Below are 20543 nucleotides of genomic sequence, written 5' to 3'. Positions count from 1 at the left end.
TTTATTGCTCAATTTATTCTACTTTTTCTACAGCAAGTTACAGTGGATCAGTATATTTGATTTGGGAGAAATGAAGTAACAGCTGCCCAAATTGAGCTTGAGCACTCCTGAATTTTGAGGGTGTTCAAATCTGGAAGGCAGGTGCTAGATTCCCTTTCTGAATATTAGCTATATCTGGAAAGGAAAAGTACAACTGCAACTTCCTGGCTGTCTGAGTCAAGACTGTGTCAGTATATAATGCCTGCATCTGTAACTTTCACTCTATGCATCTGAAGAAGTGAGGTTTTTACCCACGAAAGCTTATGCCCAAATAAATCTGTTAGTCTTTAAGGTGCCACCAGACTCCTTGTTGTTTTTGTAGATACAGACTAACACGGTTACCCCCTGATACTTGAGTCATGACTAAAAATCTTTCTAAGTCTCATGTTTGAGGCAGCAAGAAGTCAGTTGTCTGTTACTCTCAAATAACTCCCAAGTCCCAACCTCTTTTTGGTGGTTGATTGATAGTCAGGCGCAATGCAAGCCTTCTCCAACAACTCCCTGCCAGTGCTTCTATATTTTGATGCCAACTTTTCCCAACCTAGCGCTACAAATTTCCCAAATCTGGTGAAAAATTCCCAGATAAAAAGTTTTTTATTTCAAAATATCAAAGGAAAGTAATATGTGTGTTTTTAATAACTATATAATATATATTAAATCCAAATTATTCTTATTCATTCAAGATATTTTACATTATTATAATTTTTATACATAGACACGTTTTTCAATTTTAAACTTATGTTACTTATACAGTAAATAAAATATTTAACACATGAGGAGTAGGATTGAAATTACAGAAAACAATGTATTTTACACAAATTTCACTATTTTAAAAACAAAAGTATTAATAAGTACAGCATGTGCCCTGCAGTGTACTGTACATCAAAGTTACTTTGAAAAAAGAAAAAGTAAACATATAATTATAAAATAAGATAAAAAAGCAAACAGAAAGAACAAATAACACTTTTATATAATTTTTCATATTATTATAATCTGAGTTTTATCCATTTTCTGACTCATGGTCTGAGTCGTCACTAGCAACATCATTACCATCATTAAAATTTTTACTAGTTTTTTCACTGTCATTTTTACTGTACATATTTTTACAATGTAAATACAAGTGCTTAATAGTAATTACAAAATTAGAACATTTCTCTTGCTTTGCTTTCAAACTGACCTTATAACTACACTAGAATTGAGTGTTTTGGTTGTCATAGTTTCTTTTTTTGGTTTTTATGTCAGTTACCATGGAAAAAATTCTTTCACATGCTGCATTTGAATGCAATAATGTGAAAACCTTTTTAGCCACTTCAGAGATATTTGCAAACATGAATTGACCTGAATAATCTAAATTCATTAACTTTCAATTTTTCTACAAGTTCCTCAGTCTCAGTTGGCGCCAAAACATTGCTCATTCTAGCAGTACATTTATCTTTCTTTAATGGTACAGCCTCAGCCATTTTGGAATCAGGGAAACACTTTTTTAACTACTTCAGTCAAGTGTTCCACAGATTGAATACTGACATTGTGTTCAGCAAAGTAACAGGCCATTCTAATCTCTGCATTTTTAACTTGCTCTTCAAATTTTTGTGCTTTTTTAATTTCACAAGCTTGTTTATTAAACATATCATCAGTTTTCTTTGTATTAGATACTGTCTCAACCTTTTGTTTATGTTTTTTACTATTAGCGTGCTTATCTAACTCACTAGTACCTGCCTGGATTTTTACATCACAACATTTGCAATAAGCTAAAAAACGATTGTTTTCTACTTTCTGCAGCCAGTCTTTGTATTTCTTGAAGCCACGAGTCTTGCAAGGCCTTTTTGAAAGTAGATGGCTTCTCTTTTGGTGGAAGTTCACCCCGAGTCTTCAATACTCTGTCAGGAGTGCTCTCCCGTTGTTTTAGTTTCGACATGGACGGATCTTTGTCTACTCCTGCAGTCCTCTTCCTCTTCTCACCAGCCTTACCGGTCTCTTTATTCATTTTTTACGTAGGGGGGAAGAGAATACTGCCAAACTTACTGGGGGGGGGGGGAGGGTCTTTTGCTCATGGTTTGTGTTATGAATCCTGTTTGTGGTGTTTTCCCAACATAATGCCGCATTGTTTCCCTCCTTTATTAAAAGGATTTTGCTACACTCAGACTCCGTGCTTGTGAGAGGGGAAGAATTGCCTCTTAGAGGCATCCGAGGGGTGGTATGTAATTGTCCCAGGTCACTGGATGGGGGCTCGAGCCGGTTTTGCATTGTGTTATTGAAACGGAACCCCTAGATACAGAACCCGGCCCTTGTTGCTGCCAACTCAGACGGGCAGAAGGGCTACATACTGAATAATTCAACTAGCTCTAAGGTTTGTACCATTATTTCACTGATCTGCAAATGAGCTTGTCAGGGAAAATATGGATCTTTTTATTGATAGCAACAATTCTAGTGCCAGCACATTTAATAATATGAACATACACCATCAAAGTATGCATTTATCCACCTTTTATAAGCACCATGAAAACTCTGATGTGACAGAGGCTAGACATTTCAGTTTTAATTCAGTGCATCTCAAGAGGGTTTTCCATATGATCCGTTCATACTTATTGCATAGTTCTGGTATTGCCAGAGTAATCCCCACCCTTCAAGTTAGATTATTTACTTAATGATATAATGGGGGTGGAAGAGATGATCTAGTGGGAAATCCAGTGCATGATGGAACTTCAGCATATCTGATATATTTTGCATCGATCCTATATTTCTCATCTCTTTTTGTCTTTATATCTTATATTGGGCAGCAGACACAAGGGAACTGACTGGGCTTTCAGTGCTCTGTTCATTTTAAATTTATTTTGGCAAAATCCGTGAGGAAACCAACCTTTTGTTTCTATCTCAAAATACATCTCACAAAGCAAACCAGAACTTTCCAGAAAGTTTTAACAGCCACATTTCCCTCTCAGGTGCATCCGCTGGGGGACTTTAATAAGGAGAACAGGAGAACACAAGCAGTTTGCCTACACTGGGAAAATGCATTATTCTATAAAATATATTAACACATTTAAACGAACACAATGATAAATAGGACATAGGTGCTTTTGAAAATCCCACCCTAAGTTGCTTAGGAGCCCACGTTCCACTGATAATCAATGAGTCTTACATTACTTCAGTTCTTTTGAAAATTCCAGCCTTTGCCCACCGTACACACACTAACAGTTGTAATTAAATATATATTAGCTGGTTGTGGCTAAATAACAACCAGCTCACATGATTTTAAACACCCCTTCACTGCCCTTCCAGCCTCTGCAGCCAGGCTTCCCTCTGCTCCACCCCACCCCACTCATTCAGCCAGGCCTCCCACTGCTCCCCTGCCCCCAGTTGAGAGGTTTCTCTCTGGCCCTCGGTTGGGTCCCTCTCCCACAGGGGGCTCCCTCCTTTCTTGGTGGAACTGCCCCCCCCCCCACATTCCACACAGAGTTGGCCTCCTAGGAGCATAAAGTGCCTCAGACAGAGTTCCACAGCCATAGAGCTACGGGTAGAGCATCACTCCCCCTTCAGCCCTGTCTGTGTGGGGGGAGACTGGCTGGCTCAGTCCTACAGGTCATAGAGATCAGGAGGGAGGGGGCTAGAGGAGCCGCACACTAACAACAGCCCAGAAAAATGGGCGGATTCTCTCCCCGGCGAAAGAGGCCGGCGGGAAAGTGAAGATCGGGTCCCCGCAACCAGCATTGAAAAGTGCCACCCGCCCTCCTTCACAGTCCAGATAAACCCGGATCCTGCGGGGTGCCCGGCTCAGGGACAAGGGGATGAACTGCTGAGGGGATGTGAGAGCCCGGTACCGATCTCCTCCACCCTGCACAGCCCAGATCCCCTGCTCATGGGTAAAGTTGATCTGACCCTTCCTGCTCACAGACCCTCTGGCCACCCCCACAGCACAGAGTCCCCTCCCCTCCATCTCCACCTCCCAGTAATGTCTGCCCGAGGTGAATCCCTCACAGCCCAGCACGCAGAGCTCAGTGTCAAATCTCTCAGGGTTGTCGTCGGGCAGAGCCTGCCCTGCGTCTCCCCATCTCACACGTTTCTGATCCGCAGACAGTATGAGGTTGGGATGGGCCGTGTCTGGATCCAGAGTCACGTTCGCTGCAGAGAGAGAATCAGAGTGTGAGGGGCAGAGCTCAGCCCTGGGGGAGGGTCTGATTGCGTTAGTGCGACTTCCTCCCTCCAGGATTTACCCAGCTCTGCATGGGGAGCAGCGCTGAGATCGCAGCCATGTTCAGGGCGGATTCACACCCCTAGTTACAGGGGCCTCAAGGCTGCAAAGCAGACAGCAGCCATAGTGTAATGCATTCTGTCTATGCCCCCAGCAGAGCCGTCCCTTGGGTAGGGCGAATCAGGGCGACCGCTCCGGGCCCCGCGCTTTGGAGGGTCCTGTAGGCCAGTGCGATTTGCCAGCACAGTCGGTCCCGGAAGAAACAAATCCGTCACTTCCGCCCCGGACCCTGCACGCCCCAAACCCACTGCTACAATAACAGCTGGGGGTAGAGTTGCTGTAGAGCCCCTGTGCCAAGATCACATGGACGGGGTGACTCCCTTGCACTGGAGCTATTTTCTGGGGACTGTTTCCATGCACATTAAGGCCCCTTTGCTCTGACACTCAGGCCCATGGAATCTTTCCCCACCTGCACCCACCTCTCCCCACAGATGTGATCAGAGATCCCATCATCATAGGAGGCTCCCAGCAGATTACAGGGAATCCAAAGTCCCCCTGTCCAATGATGAAACTCTTCACACCGCCACCTCCTTGCCTCTCCCTCCTAAAGATCAGTGAGCTGAGCACTAGAGAAACTACTTTTATAGAGACCCCACTGGCCCCCCATGATTCTGTGTAGCTGTGGAGTGGGTGAGGAAACCGCACACTTCCTGAATGGCTGCTTGTCTTGTGCTGGTCTATCAGGGGGACTGTCCAAACTCCACGTTGATAGTCCCAAGGCTATGCAATGGCTAATGCAGTATTGCCAACTTCAAAAAATCAAATCTCATGAGATTGGCCCAACAATCATGACATGTTTAAAAGGATTCTATTGTGGTTTTTAGGTCAGTCTCTTGATGTTTGAACTCCCCTGGCCCCTCCCCAGGGTGTGCGCATGTGACAATCAGTGTTGCCCACTCGCCCACATGTCCTGGAGAAGGTGATTTTGGCTCCTGCTGCAGGAGCTCTCACCCCCCATCTGCCCGTCTCCTGCCCAACAATTAATCCTGTTCTCCAGCCCCCATCAGTTCTGTCCCCATACAACACCCCCCCAATTCAGTCCCCCAGCCCCCATCATCACCACCCCATCAGTTCAACACCCCTATCCCCCTGCTCTCAGTTCACCCTCCCAGCACTCACCCTATCTGCTCAGAACCCACCAACAATACAGCCCCCCCCAGCCCGTCAGCCCCCGCTCACTTCAGGCCCCCTGCAGCCCCCAGGCCATAATAAAGCCCCCCCAGCCTCACCTCTGCTCCTCCTGGGGTTCTTCATCCTCCCTAGGCCTGGGGGCTACAGTGGGGTCCCCTCTCCCACTTCCCAGGGGAGCAGCCGCACTGGGGTGGCTGACGGCAGGAGCCCAGCCGCTCCCACGGCAGCTGATAGGATGTGCAAGTAAAATTAGCCTCACTTTCAGAACTCTCAGATGTCAGGATTTTTTTTTTTTTCCCCCACAGCTGGAAAAAAAATCCTGACATTTGAGAGTTCTATTGCAAGATCATGAGTGAGGCTTAATTTTACTCAGAAATCGCACCTCTCACAATCAATTTGTGAGAGTTCACGTCTGCTAATATGCCTACCTAAGCCCTTTTGACATTTTTAACATTTTTTTCTTTTGACTTGTAAATTTCTGTTTTCTCTCTCTAATTCATATTTTTGTATGTTAAATTTTCCCATTCTTCATTGTACCACTTGTGAATTTACTAGTACTACTAATATTGCCAGGGGATGTGATGTATGTGCATAAAGAGTTCTGAAAATGAGGTGAAATGTTTCTCTCTGGTTTTCAAAAAGGTTCATTTTTAAACTCTTAGATCTCTACGGAGATACACTGCTCGCCCTCTCCCCCCCACCCCAGCCCATCTGGTTAACACAACCACTAGTTAAAAATGCTAAAGTATAATAGAGAAAATAATCTACTTTTCTGTTTTTAGGAAAGATCTGTGTAGCCACCAGTAATACAGTGTTCAGCGCCTGTCAAATGCAAAATTGAAACAAAACCTGAACTATGGTGCTGCCAATGAGCCACCATGATTCATATGAAAGTTTTCACTCCCCCTTTGATCCTAGAAATTTACCTTTGTCCAACCGCTGTCTAGACGACAGTGAATCTAGAGGAAGAAACGGGTGAAAAAGACAAAATGTCATGATGTCGTGTTTATTAATATATTTACATTGTTAATGTTCTAACACAAAAGCAAAATGAAAAGAAAAACTTTATGAAGTTATAGTTCAGGAGGTTAAGTGCAATTCAGACCAATACAAAGCATTACACAGATCACTAAAAAATAACCACAAACATTAAAAACTAAGGGCATTACCTAAGGTTACATAACAGACCCAGAGATGTTTTACACAGCAATTAAACACCTGTGGCTGGCCCAAGACAGCTGACTTGGGCTCCCAGGGCTCGGGCACTGGGGCTGTTTCATTGCGATGTAGATGCTAGGGCTTGGGCAGAGGTCTGGGCTCTGGGACCCTCTGATGGGAGATGGTCCCGGAGCCCGAATCTCGTGAGCCTGAGTCAGCGCACACAGACCAGCCACAGGTGTTTAATTGCTGTGTAAACAAACCCTCTGAAACCAACACATAATTCACAGACAGACCAATACACAGACACTTTGTCACTGATTAGCATTCAATCAACTTTAAATCTGCCCCTGAACCACTAGTACTCAGTAAAACTGGCTCATCCTTCCTGACAGCCCTGGTGGTCTCATTATCTCCAGCTCAGGAGGATAAAAGGTGAAGAATCTCTAAACCAGGGGTGGGGAACCTACGGCCCGGCCCGCAGTCCAGTTCCAGCCCACAGTGCCACACCTCTCCCCCGCCACGGGGCTGAAGCCGCAAGTGCCGACTCGCCCTGCTGGGGAGGAGGGGAGGAAGGGGGGGGGAGCCCCGAGCCTCTGTGAAGACCTGTGGGAACTAGGAGTGAGGAGGGTGCTGCAGCACCCTCCAGACAGGTGCGTGCTGCTCCAGCCCCTGCTCCACCCCTTCTCCAAAGCCCCCACCCTTGCTCCGCCCAACCCCTTCCCACTCCTACTCTGCTTCAGCCTTACCCCCACTCCACCCCTTCCCAAAGCCCCTGCTCCGGCCCTGCCCCCAGGGTCCTGGCTGGCTGAGGAAATCCTCCCTGGGGCTCTGCCCCGGCGCCGTAGGCAGGGTCCCGTCTGCTGGCCCCGCTCGCCCCGCACCTCCTGCTCTAAAGCAAGAGAGGGACTATGATGACACAGGAGGACTTGCAGACAAAAAGTCCAAACAAACATACTTCAAAAACAGTTAATTCAGGAGGAGGCTCAAGCTAAGGTTAACATTCATAGCTGCTAAGAAAGGAAACTCCCCAGGGAGCCTGAATGTAGGCCCCTAACCCAGTGTGTATGTGCTGTATTGAGAGCTGAGTAGGGAATTCATAGGTTCCAAATGATTAGCTGACTATCTCCATCCACAATCATTGTCCCTAAGAGGTTTCCCCAGCTCTGTCAATTATCAGTGTAACATGTGAGAGAAAATTCCCCAGGGGACTGTTTATTACCTTTGAATTTCTTCATTATGGTCTCCACAGACATATTTCTTTGAGAAGATTCCCAGATTCTCCATTTCAGTTCAGAAGAAAAGGCCACTGGGTTCTGAAACTTCTTCCTCTCACATCTGAAGAACAACCCAGTGTTACTCGTTGTGGAGTTTGTTCATGTTTGTGTTTTACTAAAACGTATTTCATTCTAGTGAATGGTTGTAGCTCAGTAGACCCTGGCGGATTAAAGTCTCTGTTGCCCCAGGAATAGGTCCAATCCCAGCTTGGACACTACAAGCTTCCCCTTCATTTTGGTGAGACCGATATTGGAAAACTGCCTCCAGTTCCGGTGTCCCCATTTTAAAATGGACGTTGAAAAAGTAGAGACGGTGCAGAGAAGACCCACAAAAATGATTTGCGGGCTGGTAAAAATGCCTTGCACTGAGAGAACCCTGGCACTTGAGTGTGGGGTATAAATACCGTCATGGGGAGAACAGACTTGGTACTAAAGGGCTCCTCAATTTAGCAAACAAAGGCACAACAAGGACCAATTGCTGGAAGCTGAAGTCAGAGAAATTCAAATGGGGAAATCAGACAGACCTTTTCAAGAGTGTGGGTGGATTAACCATTGAAAGAAACTGCCAAGGGAAGTGGTGAATTCTCCATCTCTTGACGGGGCGCCAGAACAGGGGGGCCATGGCCCCATCACTTTTAAAAGTAGGAGTGCTCTGCTCTCTCCCTTTGTACCTGCCTTACAGGCAAGTGATGGTGGCGGGGGGTGGGGGAGGAGAAGAGGAGAGGAGCAAGCAGGGGGTGGGGTCTCGGGGGAAGAGGCAGAGCAGGTGTGGGGCCACGGTTTGGACACTGGTGGTCCCCCCACTTCTAGGGAGTTTCAAGTGTTACTGTCTATTGATGTTTTTAAATCAAGACTGACTGGCTTTCTGGAAGGTACTTTAGTTAACGCAAGCTAGAATTTAGTCAAATACAAGTTATTGGGCTGAACACAGGAATAACTGGGTGAAATTTAAGGACCTGTGATACATAGGCACCGACTCCATGGGTGCTCCGGGGCTGGAGCACCCATGGGAAAAAAAAGGTGGGTGCTCAGCACCCACCAGCAGCCTCACAGATCAGCCCCCGCTCCATACCTCCTGCTTGTTAGCGGGCCCTGCAGATCAGCTTCTCCCCCTGCCTCCCAGCACTTCTCACCCACCGGGATCAGCTGTTCAGCAATGGGCAGGATGCGCTGGAGGGAGTGGGGGTGGAGCAAGGGTGGGAAGAGGCTGGGCAGGTCAGGAAGAGGTGGGGTGGGGCCTTGGGGGAAGGAGTGGAGGGGGAGCAGGGCCCAGGCAGCGCAGGGGTCGACCCCCTCTCTCCCGGGGAATGAGAAAGTCAGTGCCTGTGCTGTGATATACAGGAGTCTAGATGTGATGAACTTGCGGTCCTTTCTGGCCTTCAACTTTATGCATTTATGAAACTTAGTAATACCATGTGGCAATGAGTTCCACGGGTTAATAATGAATTGTGTAAAAAAAAATTTTTTTCCTTTTCTCAGCTTTACACTAGTTGCCTTTCAGTTACACTGAGCATCCCCTTGTTCTTATATTGTGATGTGGGTAAGCAGAATCACCTGACTTATATCCTGTACACCATTTAAGGGAGATAATTAGCAACAATCTTTGTGGTGATGTAGATACCCATTGTACCAGGAGCTGGAGTGAGACCCACTAACCCCTTTCAAAGATAATTTATGTTCTTATTTAGTTCTTTGGATACATACAATGGTCAGTCTATTAGCACAGGGGTTCTCAGCTTACGAAGGCCAGTGTGTGTCCAGTGCACATTGAGGGACAGCAAACTACTGAATGAACTTGCACTGCCCAAGGGAGCCTTGAGCAGTGTGAGTCGGTGCAGTTCTGGGTGGCAGGGCTGAAGCTGGGGGGGAACTGGCTGGCGCCTTCTATTGCTGGTCCATCAATGGCTGGGAAAGGATTCATGTAACACAGCTGGGCGGGTCCCTGCCCGTAGGTGTCTGTGTCAGTGCAGGGCCTGTCAGGCTTGTAGCTTGACATCAGCATCACAGTGTGAGAGGCAGCCCAGATTGGGGATTTGGAGGCCTCAGCAGCCCCACAGTCCAGGTTGCACCCCGGGAACCCCGTCAAACTAATGTAAATCTCCCTTGTTGCCAATTAAACCGATTACTTGTTGTTCTACCCTCAGGGGACTTGAAGAACAACTCTCTTTAGAACAGCCTCAAACATATTTGAAGACTGTTATCAGGCCCTCCCTGAGTCTTCTCTTCTCTAGACTAAACACCCCCATTTATTTCAACCTTTCCTCACAGCTCATCCCTTCTAAACCTCTGATCATTTTTGTTGCTCTCCTCTGAACTCTCTCCAATTTGTCCACATCTTTCTGAAAGTGCGGTGCCCCAAACTGGACACAGTATTCCAGTGGAGGCCTCACAGTGGCAAGACGGGTGGAACAATGTTCTCCTGTGTCTTACATATGACACTCCTGTTAATACATCTGTGGTGGGGTGTTCACCCCACATCAGCCCCCAGAAAGCGTGAAGGAAGCTGAGAAAGAGGAGATTAGGGAGACAGGTCACACATGAGCAGTTTAGGCGGGAGAAGGAACCCCTGATTGGAAGATGAAGCTCAGCTGAGCAGGTGGGGGCTGGGCTAGTATAAAGCCAGGAAGCTGGCAACAGAAATTGGCTGCCATGAGGAAGTCTGCAGCCACCCTCTGTGTATTTGAAAGGGAAAGAGGGAACCCAGGCAAAGAACAGCATGCTAGGAGCCCAGTAGCATAGCTAGCGGGGTGCAGGGGAAGCAGCCACTTTCTCCACTTTTCCAAAAGCGGTCGGAGGAGCGGGGGCGCAGCATGCGGCAGGCAGCCGCGGCTGGAGGAGCGAGGGAGGGGGCACAGGCTGGCGGCCGGCAGCCGCGGCTGGAGGAGTGGGGGGGGCGCAGCGGGCGCGGCTGGAGGAGCGGGGGAGGGCGCGGCATGGAGGCCGGCAGCCACGGCCGGAGGAGCGGTGGGGGAGGGGCCCACGGGGGTGGCACGGCAGGGCTGGAGGAGCGGTGCGGCCGGAGGAAGAGCTGGGGGGGGAGTGGAGCAGCCGGAGGAGAGCCAAGGGGGCAAGGCCAGAGGAGGAGCCAAAGGGGGGTGCCTTTTTTATGTTTGCTCCCCCTCCTCTTAGAAGCTGGCTACACCACTGTAGGAGCCTGGCCCTGAGAGAAGGGAGTGTAAGCAGTCAGGATGAGCTCTACCCTGACATCTGGTGGTGAATTATGGCGAGGGTGGAAAAGAACTCCAGGGGCTGATCTTGTTTGCATAGGCACACCCACTCGCCTGGCATGAAACCACAGCAACTCAAAGTGGTTACTTTGGCTGGTGTGGGATCCCCAGTTTCTCTGTTATTGGGGCAGGAAGAATAAAGTTTTGTTACCCTGATTCTGTGAATCAAGGCCAGTGGAACTGTTGTATGACAGAAGGACTGAGTGAGTCATTCACCATTACCTAAGTAGCATTTGCTTGTCAAGGGGCATGGGTTACAAAACCCAGTGAATTGAGAGAGGATGGGGACAGGTATTTGTATCTGATGGTGTGGCCCCCTCCCCAAGGGGGTTGAAACACCAATTGCACTACCTCCTCTCTCCACTGTTGAATGTCAGAGCTAACTTTGATTCCCTTAGGAGTCTAGTTACAGACTGCTGAGCTGAGTTTGCTTTGGGCCAATAGTGCACCAGCACTGGGGCTCCCCTACTACTAGCTGAAATCACTAAGAGCTGAAATCACAAAAGAGCTAATGCTATTTAAGAGCTGAGATCACTGAGACTGTGTTAACTAGTGGGGGAGCCTGAAGCTATAGCTAAGCTAACTTAGCTTAGCGGGGAGTGAGCGGAGCGGAGCGGCTCACAGGTCGGTGAGCGGAGCGGCTGGAGGAGCAGCTAGCAGAGCAGAGCCTTGTGGGAGCGGCCCAAGGGACGGCTGGAGCGGAGCGGAGCGGAGCGGCTCACAGGTCGGTGAGCGGAGCGGAGCGGAGCGGAGCAGCTGCCAGAGCAGTTCGTGGGACTGCGGGTGGAGTGGAGCAGTTCGTGGTGAAGGCTGCAGTGGAACCCCACGGAGAAGCAGCCGGTTGGCCTCGGATCACGTAAGGTGTCCCTTAACACCCTGCTCACCCCCCCCCCCCCTTGAACTCTGGGGCTGCACTGATCATGGACAGAGACTTTGGGGGGTTGTCGGACTTTTGGGACTTTGGTGATTCTTGGGTCGCTGGTTTCAAGAACCAACGGGAGAGGACACGGCCCAATTTGCTGGGGTGGGTCTTCGCTCATGGTTTGGTCTAAAAACTCTAGTTGTGGTGTTTTTTTTCCATTTAATGCTGATGTTGTTTACCTCATGTTATTAAACATTTTCTGTTACACTCAGACTCCGTGCTTGCGAGAGGGGAAGTATTGCCTCTTAGAGGTGCCCAGGGGGTGGTATGTAATTGTCCCAGGTCACTGGGTGGGGGCTCGAGCCGGTTTTGCATTGCGTTATTGAAACGGAACCCCTAGATACAGAACCCGGCCCTTGTTGCTGCCAACTTAGATGGGCAGAAGGGTTACAGGAGTACTTAGAATTATAGGGCTAGAAGGGACTGCCAGGGTCATCTAGTCTGACCCCTATAAGAGAGAAGGGTGGAGAAGAGAACCTATGGGAGGCGAGTAGGAAGCAGCCCAGGGAGAGAGCAGACCTTGCCTGCATGTGGTAGGGTCCCTGGGCTGGACCCTGGAGCAGTGGGCAGGTTCGAGCTCCCCTACCAGCCACTGATGGAGTGGTATTGCCTGGACAGTGGGACCAGTGAGACTCTATACCCCAGAAAGGGGAAACCATTCAGTGATCTGGCTGCAGGATTGAGTCACAAAGAGAAAGCTGCAGCTCCTGGAGCGAGAGATGAGGCTGCAGAGTGAGAGAGAGACAACGGGGGAGAGACGGCAAGGGGAGGGGTTGGCCCTGGAAGAGAGCTAATCCCCAGAACAGCCAGGACAAGGCAGCACCTGCGGTGAATACAGCAACCTGTGACAATATCCCACAATGACATTTGCCTTTTTCACAAGAGCATCGCACTGCCGACTCCTTCAATGTGTGATCCACTTGAACCCCCAGATGTTTTTCTGCAGTACAGCTGCCTAGTCAGTTAATCCCCATTTTGTAGTTGTACATTTGATTTTTCCTTCCAAAGTGCAGCACTTTGTCTTTATTGAATGTCCCCTTCAATTGATTTTAATCCTTCCTCCCTCCGCCCTTTGTCTCTTGTGTCTATTTAGACTATAAACTCATTGGGGCAGGGACTGTCTCTTTCTGTGTGTCTGTGCAGCACCCAGCATGTTGGGTCCTGATTTTACCTTGAGTCTCTAGGCACTGCCATAGTACTACTGATAATAGCACATTATAAACTCCTCAGAGCAGGGAATGTCTCTTCCATGATCTCTGTTGCCATGCCAAGCACACTGATTGTTTCTTATTCTGCCGTGAGTTCAATTAATAAAGAGCTCATTGAATAGTCAGCAGATTGTACCACCTTTCCATCACTACCAACCTAGGTGGAGTTTGGAGTCTATGACCTAGAAATGAGAGACCCATTCTCCATCCCCAATCTCCTGATGTCTCCATTCCACCAGCTACACTATAAACAACAACCCTGTCTGCAGGCAAATAACTCTTTTCTCAGGCTGGTCTACTCTGGAGTCTAGTAAAAGTGACAAGAGCCCCAAGATTAGATTTAATAGAGGGAGATTGGGAACCAGCCCCACACTCTACACTCCTGGACCATGGGGAGCCAGGCCTTATGTCCAAAATCCCTTCCCTGCATTGGGAAGTGAAAGGGAGAGTAAGAAGGAGCCACCTACCTCCTCAAGGTGCCTTTGATGTCCTAGAGGAGAAAGATGAAAGGAAATTCAGTCCTATATTGCACACTAAGGATCTCTCCTGCTCTGGAGGGGACTCACTTGGTCTTCACAGTTTGAGGTTCAAAGTGAAATTACTTGTTATTTATTAACACAAACAAAAACTTTGAACGTGCTGCCTTTGCTCCTTTGGAAACGTGCTGTAAGTTCAGGATCTGGGCCCAGGAAGTTTATATGTGGAGGCACACTAGCTCTTCATGTAACAACATTCGAATAACCACCTGACACATGGAATCAGAGGGCTCAGTCTTGTGATGTGTTGAACAAAGATCTCCCGAACACTCACAGGTTTGGGGAAGATCCCCTCCTGCAGACTCCAGTGGGTCCAGAGGGAGGGATGCCTCCATGCTGTGCTGCCCTCATGCTGTAAACTCTCTCCCCACTCGCCCACAAGTATTCTGAAGGCCCGTCCTGTGGACTTCTTGACAGCCATAGGAAGCTAGGGCTGGGTGAGAACAATGGGTGTGGGTTACAGAGTAACAGAGAGCCATTCACTGTCCTACACCCAAGGTTCAATGCAAGAAATCTGAGGAGTGAAGAATGCTGCCCACATCAGATATTGGTCGCAACAGAGAATTTGACCCTAGATATCAGCTGGAGAAGTCCAGGATGTTACGTTTTATTTCTCACCTTCTTTCTTATTTGCTAGTTAGAGACACTTTTTGAAAATTAAAATCGTTAGAAGGCTTTTGGAATTCTAACAACTACTTATACTTTCAGGCTACCATAAGTAATGAACAGCTTCCCTAACTAACTTCAATTCTGACAGACAAAATCACCACAGCCTCAGAGCTCATTATCAATTTTGAGGCCAATATTTTCCCTTTTTTGTGGCATGTAGGAAGATTGTCAAAATCAGGTTTAAAATGGAAGCTCAGCTCAATCTTGGCTATTTCCATAATTAGAGACTGGTTCCATCTTTCATCTTTTGGAGTTAGCGTCTGGCACACAGAAAATACCAGACTGGATCAGACCTGAGGTCCATCTGGTCAGTATTCTGTCTCCAAAGGTGGACAGTGCCAGATGCTTCAGAGGAAGGTGTAAGAATCTGCCCCCCACAGTCTCATCCTGCTCTCTAACAGTTAGCGACTGGCTGAAGCAATGAAGCATGAGGTTTAATATTACTCTGCATATTCTTGTTATCCATATAAATATCCAATCACTTTTTGAGTTTTGCTAAATGCTCGGTCTCAACGACATCCGGTGGCAATGAGTTCCACAGCCTAATTACGTGATGTGAGAAAACGTGTTCATTTGAATTTGTCACCTTCTAATTTTATTGAATGTCCCTTTGTTCTTGCATTAGGACACAGGGAGAACAGAGTTTGGAATTTGCCGTTTTTGGAGGCGTCTTCTCCCACTAGAATTCAAACAAAGAATTTTTTTTCCATTTAGGACTAAATCCAATGCCCATTGTACTCAAGGAGTATGTTTCCATTGACTTTAATGGGCATTTGATCAAGCCCTAAAGGAAAAATAATGTATATTTTAGCAATACTGTATGTTCTGACCTTTCACTCCTACACTCCAAAAGTGAAGAGTGAGGAGACTTTCTTTAACTGTGAAAGGTCCCAGGGTGTTTCTAACACTGTCTCACCTGCAGGAATTCATTCACTGGCTGCTGGCACTTCTGCTCCATCTCACTGATCAGGTGATTAAAAGAAGATATTTCCTCAGATACTTTGGTAACATACTCAGCCCTCCTCTTTTCAATTGCCTTATTCAGCTCTTCCAGCTGGGCCAGCAGGAGTCGCTCTTGTTCCTCCAGAAACTGGCGCAGTTGCTGAAATTCAGACACAATCATCTGCTTCTCAGTTTCTAGCTGTTTCTGAAATGAAGAGATGCGAACAGGGAAAGCACAAGTCAAGGACAGGAACACGGAGTGAGTTATGGGACATTTTATAAAGCCTTATGTATGCACACGGGAGCATGTCATTGCAACCGCGTAGAATTTAACTTCTGACATTTTATGGAGAACATACTCTATGCTCAGGAGACAGATGGTTTTTCAATAGATTTTCAAGAGTCCTAACTGGTGTTTAGAATATGAATGTATCTTGCATTATTAGAATATTCTAGAAAACCAGATCCTTCTAATAACAGGAAGGACAACAGGTGTGGGATATAGAACTAGACAGGCAAGGATTATTTCTGGGGAGCAAAGATAACCCAAACTAAGAAGCACTAGACTTGAACTGGGGAACAGAGGCTCTCCACAAAATATATCTAGATATATAGGGCCATGTTTCTAAAACAGGCTTTAAAATTAGAGCACCAACAATTGCTCTGACGAGTTTTGAATGGACAGTTTAGAATACATACATTTTGTCACATCATAAATCTCCAGTTTTAATCCACACAGGGATTCTGAGCACAAATTGGGAGGCTGGCAAGACACCTATTTCCATGTTCAAATCTGAGTTTGCAAGGCACTTAGAAACGTGCGCATGTGAACTGGACAGAAGCCCACCAATTCGTGCTCTTTCTAAAGCACTCTAGCTCCTGATACCCTAGGAGCAAGAAACTTACATCATATTTAGAACCCAATTCATCTTCACGGCAACATTGAGCAGGAATATCACTAAGGGCCTGTTTCTCAGCTCACCAAAATCAATATAAATCTTTCCAATGACTTCGTTAGGGGTTTGATTAGGCTTTAAGTGACCAGCCTTCTCTGGGGCAGGAGATTTCTAGAGCAGCTGCCCTCACTGTCCTGTGGTGGTTAGGTCTGTTGAAATTAAAGTCAAAAAATGGGGAAGGAATTTACAATAAATGTTGAAATTTCAAAGTTGTTTCCATTTTTCAGTGTTCAAAATGGGGCAACTTTTAATTTGTTTGAAAAATATCTTGAAATAACTTTTAGAAAATTTTCACATTTTTGTTTCCCGTTTTTTCTAAAATGTCCATTTCCACATAGACCCCATTTTCCTTTTATTCCCTTCTCTCTGTAACTCTTCAAAACTTCTCCCATTTTAGAAAAGTGGCAAAAAGAAAAGGAAAAACTAAGAGAAAAAACCCTTAGAAATTATTCATTTTATTGTACTCAGTGGCAAAACGGAGTCAAGGGGAAAACAAAGAGATAAAAATCAAACTAGAAATTTCGAAAAATGTTCAGGTTTTTAAAACCAAAATGAAAAGTATCTGTTTGAAATGAAAATAAACATTTTTGTTCATTCTGACATTTCCTGTCAAAAAAACTGCAATTATTATTATTATTTTTTTTTTTTGCAAATGACATTTTCCCAGGGGGATTTTTTTCCCCCCTACTACACCCCATTTTTCTGCAGGACACTTTTATGGTTGAAAAATTTCAAAACAGTTCTATTTGAAAGATTAAAGGCTAACCTACTGTTAGCTAATCAAATTAATCACATTATCAATGGAAATATTTGGATTATTAAAAAACTTTCTTTAATGTTCCATTTTCCTGCTTACTCTCAATTAAACCAGAAGAGTTTTTCTTTACAATGAGGATAAATAAGTCAGTATTTCATTGCAGGGAACAATTCTTCTTATGTTACTCAGACAAAGCAGAGCAGAGATAACGTCTCTGTGCACATTTCCTTCAGAATAATAACGGCACCTACCTGCAGTTCCTGGCTTTCATTTTCCCCACTCAATTTAAATGACAGAATCTTTACTCTCTCTTTCTTCAAAATGTCCAAACGGCTCTGAATCTGGGCCTAACAAAAGAAAAACTGGTTTAGTTTTGGTGTTTTTGGAGGATTTTCCCTCCATTTTATTTATATTTTCAAGAATATTAAATACACTACTTATTAAAGCCATACAGCCCTGCTAGTGTGGGTGTAGTTATACCTGTATAAAAGTGTATATAGCTGATTCCTGTATGGAAAGAAAAGCAAGCATTCCTGCCATAAGGCACCTTTGTACAACTTGTATTCACACTAGGGTTTTGCTGGTATAACTATTTCGTTAAAAAAAAAATAAATCACACCCCTAACTGACAACATTAGATCACTATAAGCACCATAGATAGAGCAGGCCTTAAAAACATCTCTCCTCAACATTCTTCTTGTATAAAATCCCTTCTGTTTTTCTACCGTGTGATTGTAGGAAGCTAGTTTTATTACGTTGCTAGTTTTATATTTCTCAGATGGCTCTGTTCTGAATTGTTCGAGCATGCCTTGGCTGGGATGCATTCCAAATGCAAAAATGACTAATTCTTACCTTGTAATCCAGGGCAGCCTCCTCGATAGGCACCACAGAGTGTTCTTTGTGACTGCGGGACTCTCTGCACACCACACAGATGGGGGTTTGATCCACTTCACAGAAGAGTTTCAAAATCTCCTCATGTTTTTCACACGCTTTCTTCCCCCTTGGCTCTGGGATTTTTTTTGCTACATCAACTACATTCCTCAGCTGCCAGTTAGGCTGCAATTCTCCTTCCCCGAAGGCTTCTCTGCACTGAGGGCAGGAATAGGGAGGGGAGTTTTTGGAGTCCTTCAGGTACTGAGTGATGCAGGATCGGCAGAAATTGTGCCCGCACTTGAGAATCACCGGATCGTTAAAATAATCCAGGCAAATGGAACAGATAACAGCCTCTTGGAGATCTTTTACCTGCTTTGTTGTCGCCATAGCACATACGAGAAAAAGGAAAACCACTTTCACTTTGCTCAGAAAATGTCTGTGCCTGATTGTAACTGGCCACCGCCCTTCCTGGAGCCCAGGGCAGCTGCCTGCCTTCTGCTTAATTGCTGATCTGCTGTGAATCTGTTACCTGTGCTCTCGGGTCCTTCATAGAATGGAAAGGAGGAAATATAAGGAGAGCTATCAAATAATGAATATATTGAACTCCTACATGTATACAGATTAGACTTGAAACAAATATTTTCTCATACAGCCATAAACAGAATTAAGCAAGTCAAGTCACTGAAGAGACACAAGCATTTTCTACGGAAAACAAAGAGCTGATCATAAAATCCCTCATCACATGCCCACAAAATTTTTTATAGAGGCCAACAGTATTGGCAGAATTATGCCAAAATAGAAGAAGAAGAAGGTAATTCCATTATACTTTGCTTATCAAACCATCATAGTTAGAAATTATGTTTAAAAAAATCAAAACAGTGTTTGGTGTGAATTAGAAATAGATCAGAGTTGCAATGTTAGTTTGATTAGGATCGGAACTTTGCCAAAGTTCTGGTATTCTCGTTCTAATCAGGTCCACTTCTAACAGATGCAATTTTCTTACTACAGTGTGTTGCAACATTTAAAAACTTGCTAAGAGTATCTAAACGTGAAGGGAGGCAAAAATGAAATGATGAATACAATTAAATTAAAAATCAAGACTTATACAGTGCCATGTTAAATCAGCTTTTTAATTTATTTAAAATATTGAACTTCATTCAGCATTGCCAACCATTCAGAAATCATGAATCAGGCCTTAAAAAAAAAAAAGAGATTTTTATTTTAAATAATATATTTGAGCTATTTTTATTTGCCTTCTGGTTACTGAGCCTTTAGGTAACATTTAGGTTGTGTTTTCAGTAGCTCTGGTTGAAACACAAAGTTTCTGTTCCATGGGAAGTTCTGATAGTTCAAAATTTATTTTGGTTCCGAATCAGAATAAAACAACTTGAAATTTCTCACTAAATGAAAATGTTGAAAAAAATAATTTTGGGTCAATCAAAACATTTCATTCTCATGAAAACGAAAGGTTTCGTTTTGATTTTGATTTAAAAAAATAAGATAAAATTTCAAAATGAAAAGATGTTTTGAAACAAAACAATTGAAACAATCCGTTCTGAAAATGTCAGAAGGAACATTTCAACATTTTTGACCTGAAACTCAAAAAAGAGTCATACAAAAAGTGGAAATTAAGTCAAATTACAAAGGATTAATATAAAAAAAAAAAACATAAGCATGTAGGGACAAAAGTAGAAAGGCCAAGGCACAAAACAAGATTAAACTAGCTAGGAACATGAAGAGTAACAAGAAGATATTTTCCAAATACATTAGAACCAAGAGGAAGACCAAGGACAGAGTAGGCCCATTACTCAAGGAGGAGGGAAAGACAATTACAGACAGTGAAGCAATGGCTGAAGTGTTAAATGCCTTTTTTATTTCGGTTTTCACAAAAGAGGTTAGCTGTGATCGGACGACTAACATAGTGAACATAGTAAATGGAGTAGGATATGAGGCTAAAATAGGGAAAGAACAAGTTAAGAATTGCTTAGTCCTGGTCTACACCGAGACACATAACTATACCAACCTAACCTGTCGTGTAGACAGTGCTCTCCCATTGACCTACTGCCTCTCAGGGAGGTGGAGTACCTATGCTGGTGGGAGAAACCCTCCCATCTGGGTGGATACTGTCTTCACTGAAGCACTACAGCAGCTCAACTGCACCGCTGCAGCTGCGCCACCGCAAAATTTTAAAGTGTAGACAAACCCTTAGAAAAGTTTGATGTCTTCAAGTTGGTGGGGCCTGGTGAAATACATCCTAGAATACTTAAGGAACTGGCTGAAGAGTCTTTGAGAATTCATAGGAGGACAGGAGAGATCCCAGGGGACTGGAAAAGGGCAAGTATAGTATCTATGTCTAAAAAGAGGAATAAAGACAAACCAGGGAATTATAGACCAGTCAGCTTAACTTTGGTACGGGAAAGATAATGGAGCAAACAATCTATTTGTAAATCTAGACGATAAGAAGGTCATAAGTAACAGTCAACATGGATTTGTCAAGAACAAATCATGTCAAACCAACCTAATGTCCTTCTTTGACAGGGTAAGAAGCCTTGTGGCTAGGAGAAAGCAGCAGATGTGATATATCTCGACTTTGGTAAGGCTT

General features: G+C 45.1%; 1 protein-coding gene across 1 annotated transcript; it reads right to left on the bottom strand.

Annotated features, from left to right (window-relative positions):
- Positions 1 to 767: 767 nt before the first annotated feature.
- Positions 768 to 18693, bottom strand: LOC101950277 (E3 ubiquitin-protein ligase TRIM41-like). The gene is made up of 7 exons (XM_065564169.1): positions 17921 to 18693; positions 17320 to 17415; positions 15330 to 15560; positions 13676 to 13698; positions 7797 to 7912; positions 6343 to 6375; positions 768 to 4155 (listed from the first exon to the last, which is right to left on the bottom strand). Exons 1-7 carry the CDS (start codon positions 18326 to 18328, stop codon positions 3641 to 3643), a joined length of 1422 nt encoding a protein of 473 aa, XP_065420241.1. The 5' UTR covers positions 18329 to 18693; the 3' UTR covers positions 768 to 3640.
- Positions 18694 to 20543: the final 1850 nt, after the last annotated feature.

This window comes from Chrysemys picta, chromosome 12 (genome assembly GCF_011386835.1).
Source record: "Chrysemys picta bellii isolate R12L10 chromosome 12, ASM1138683v2, whole genome shotgun sequence".
In the NCBI taxonomy this organism is placed as follows: Eukaryota; Metazoa; Chordata; order Testudines; family Emydidae; genus Chrysemys; species Chrysemys picta.
The sequence above is the reverse complement of the archived record's forward strand: the minus strand, read 5'-3'. Positions and strand labels throughout refer to the sequence as shown.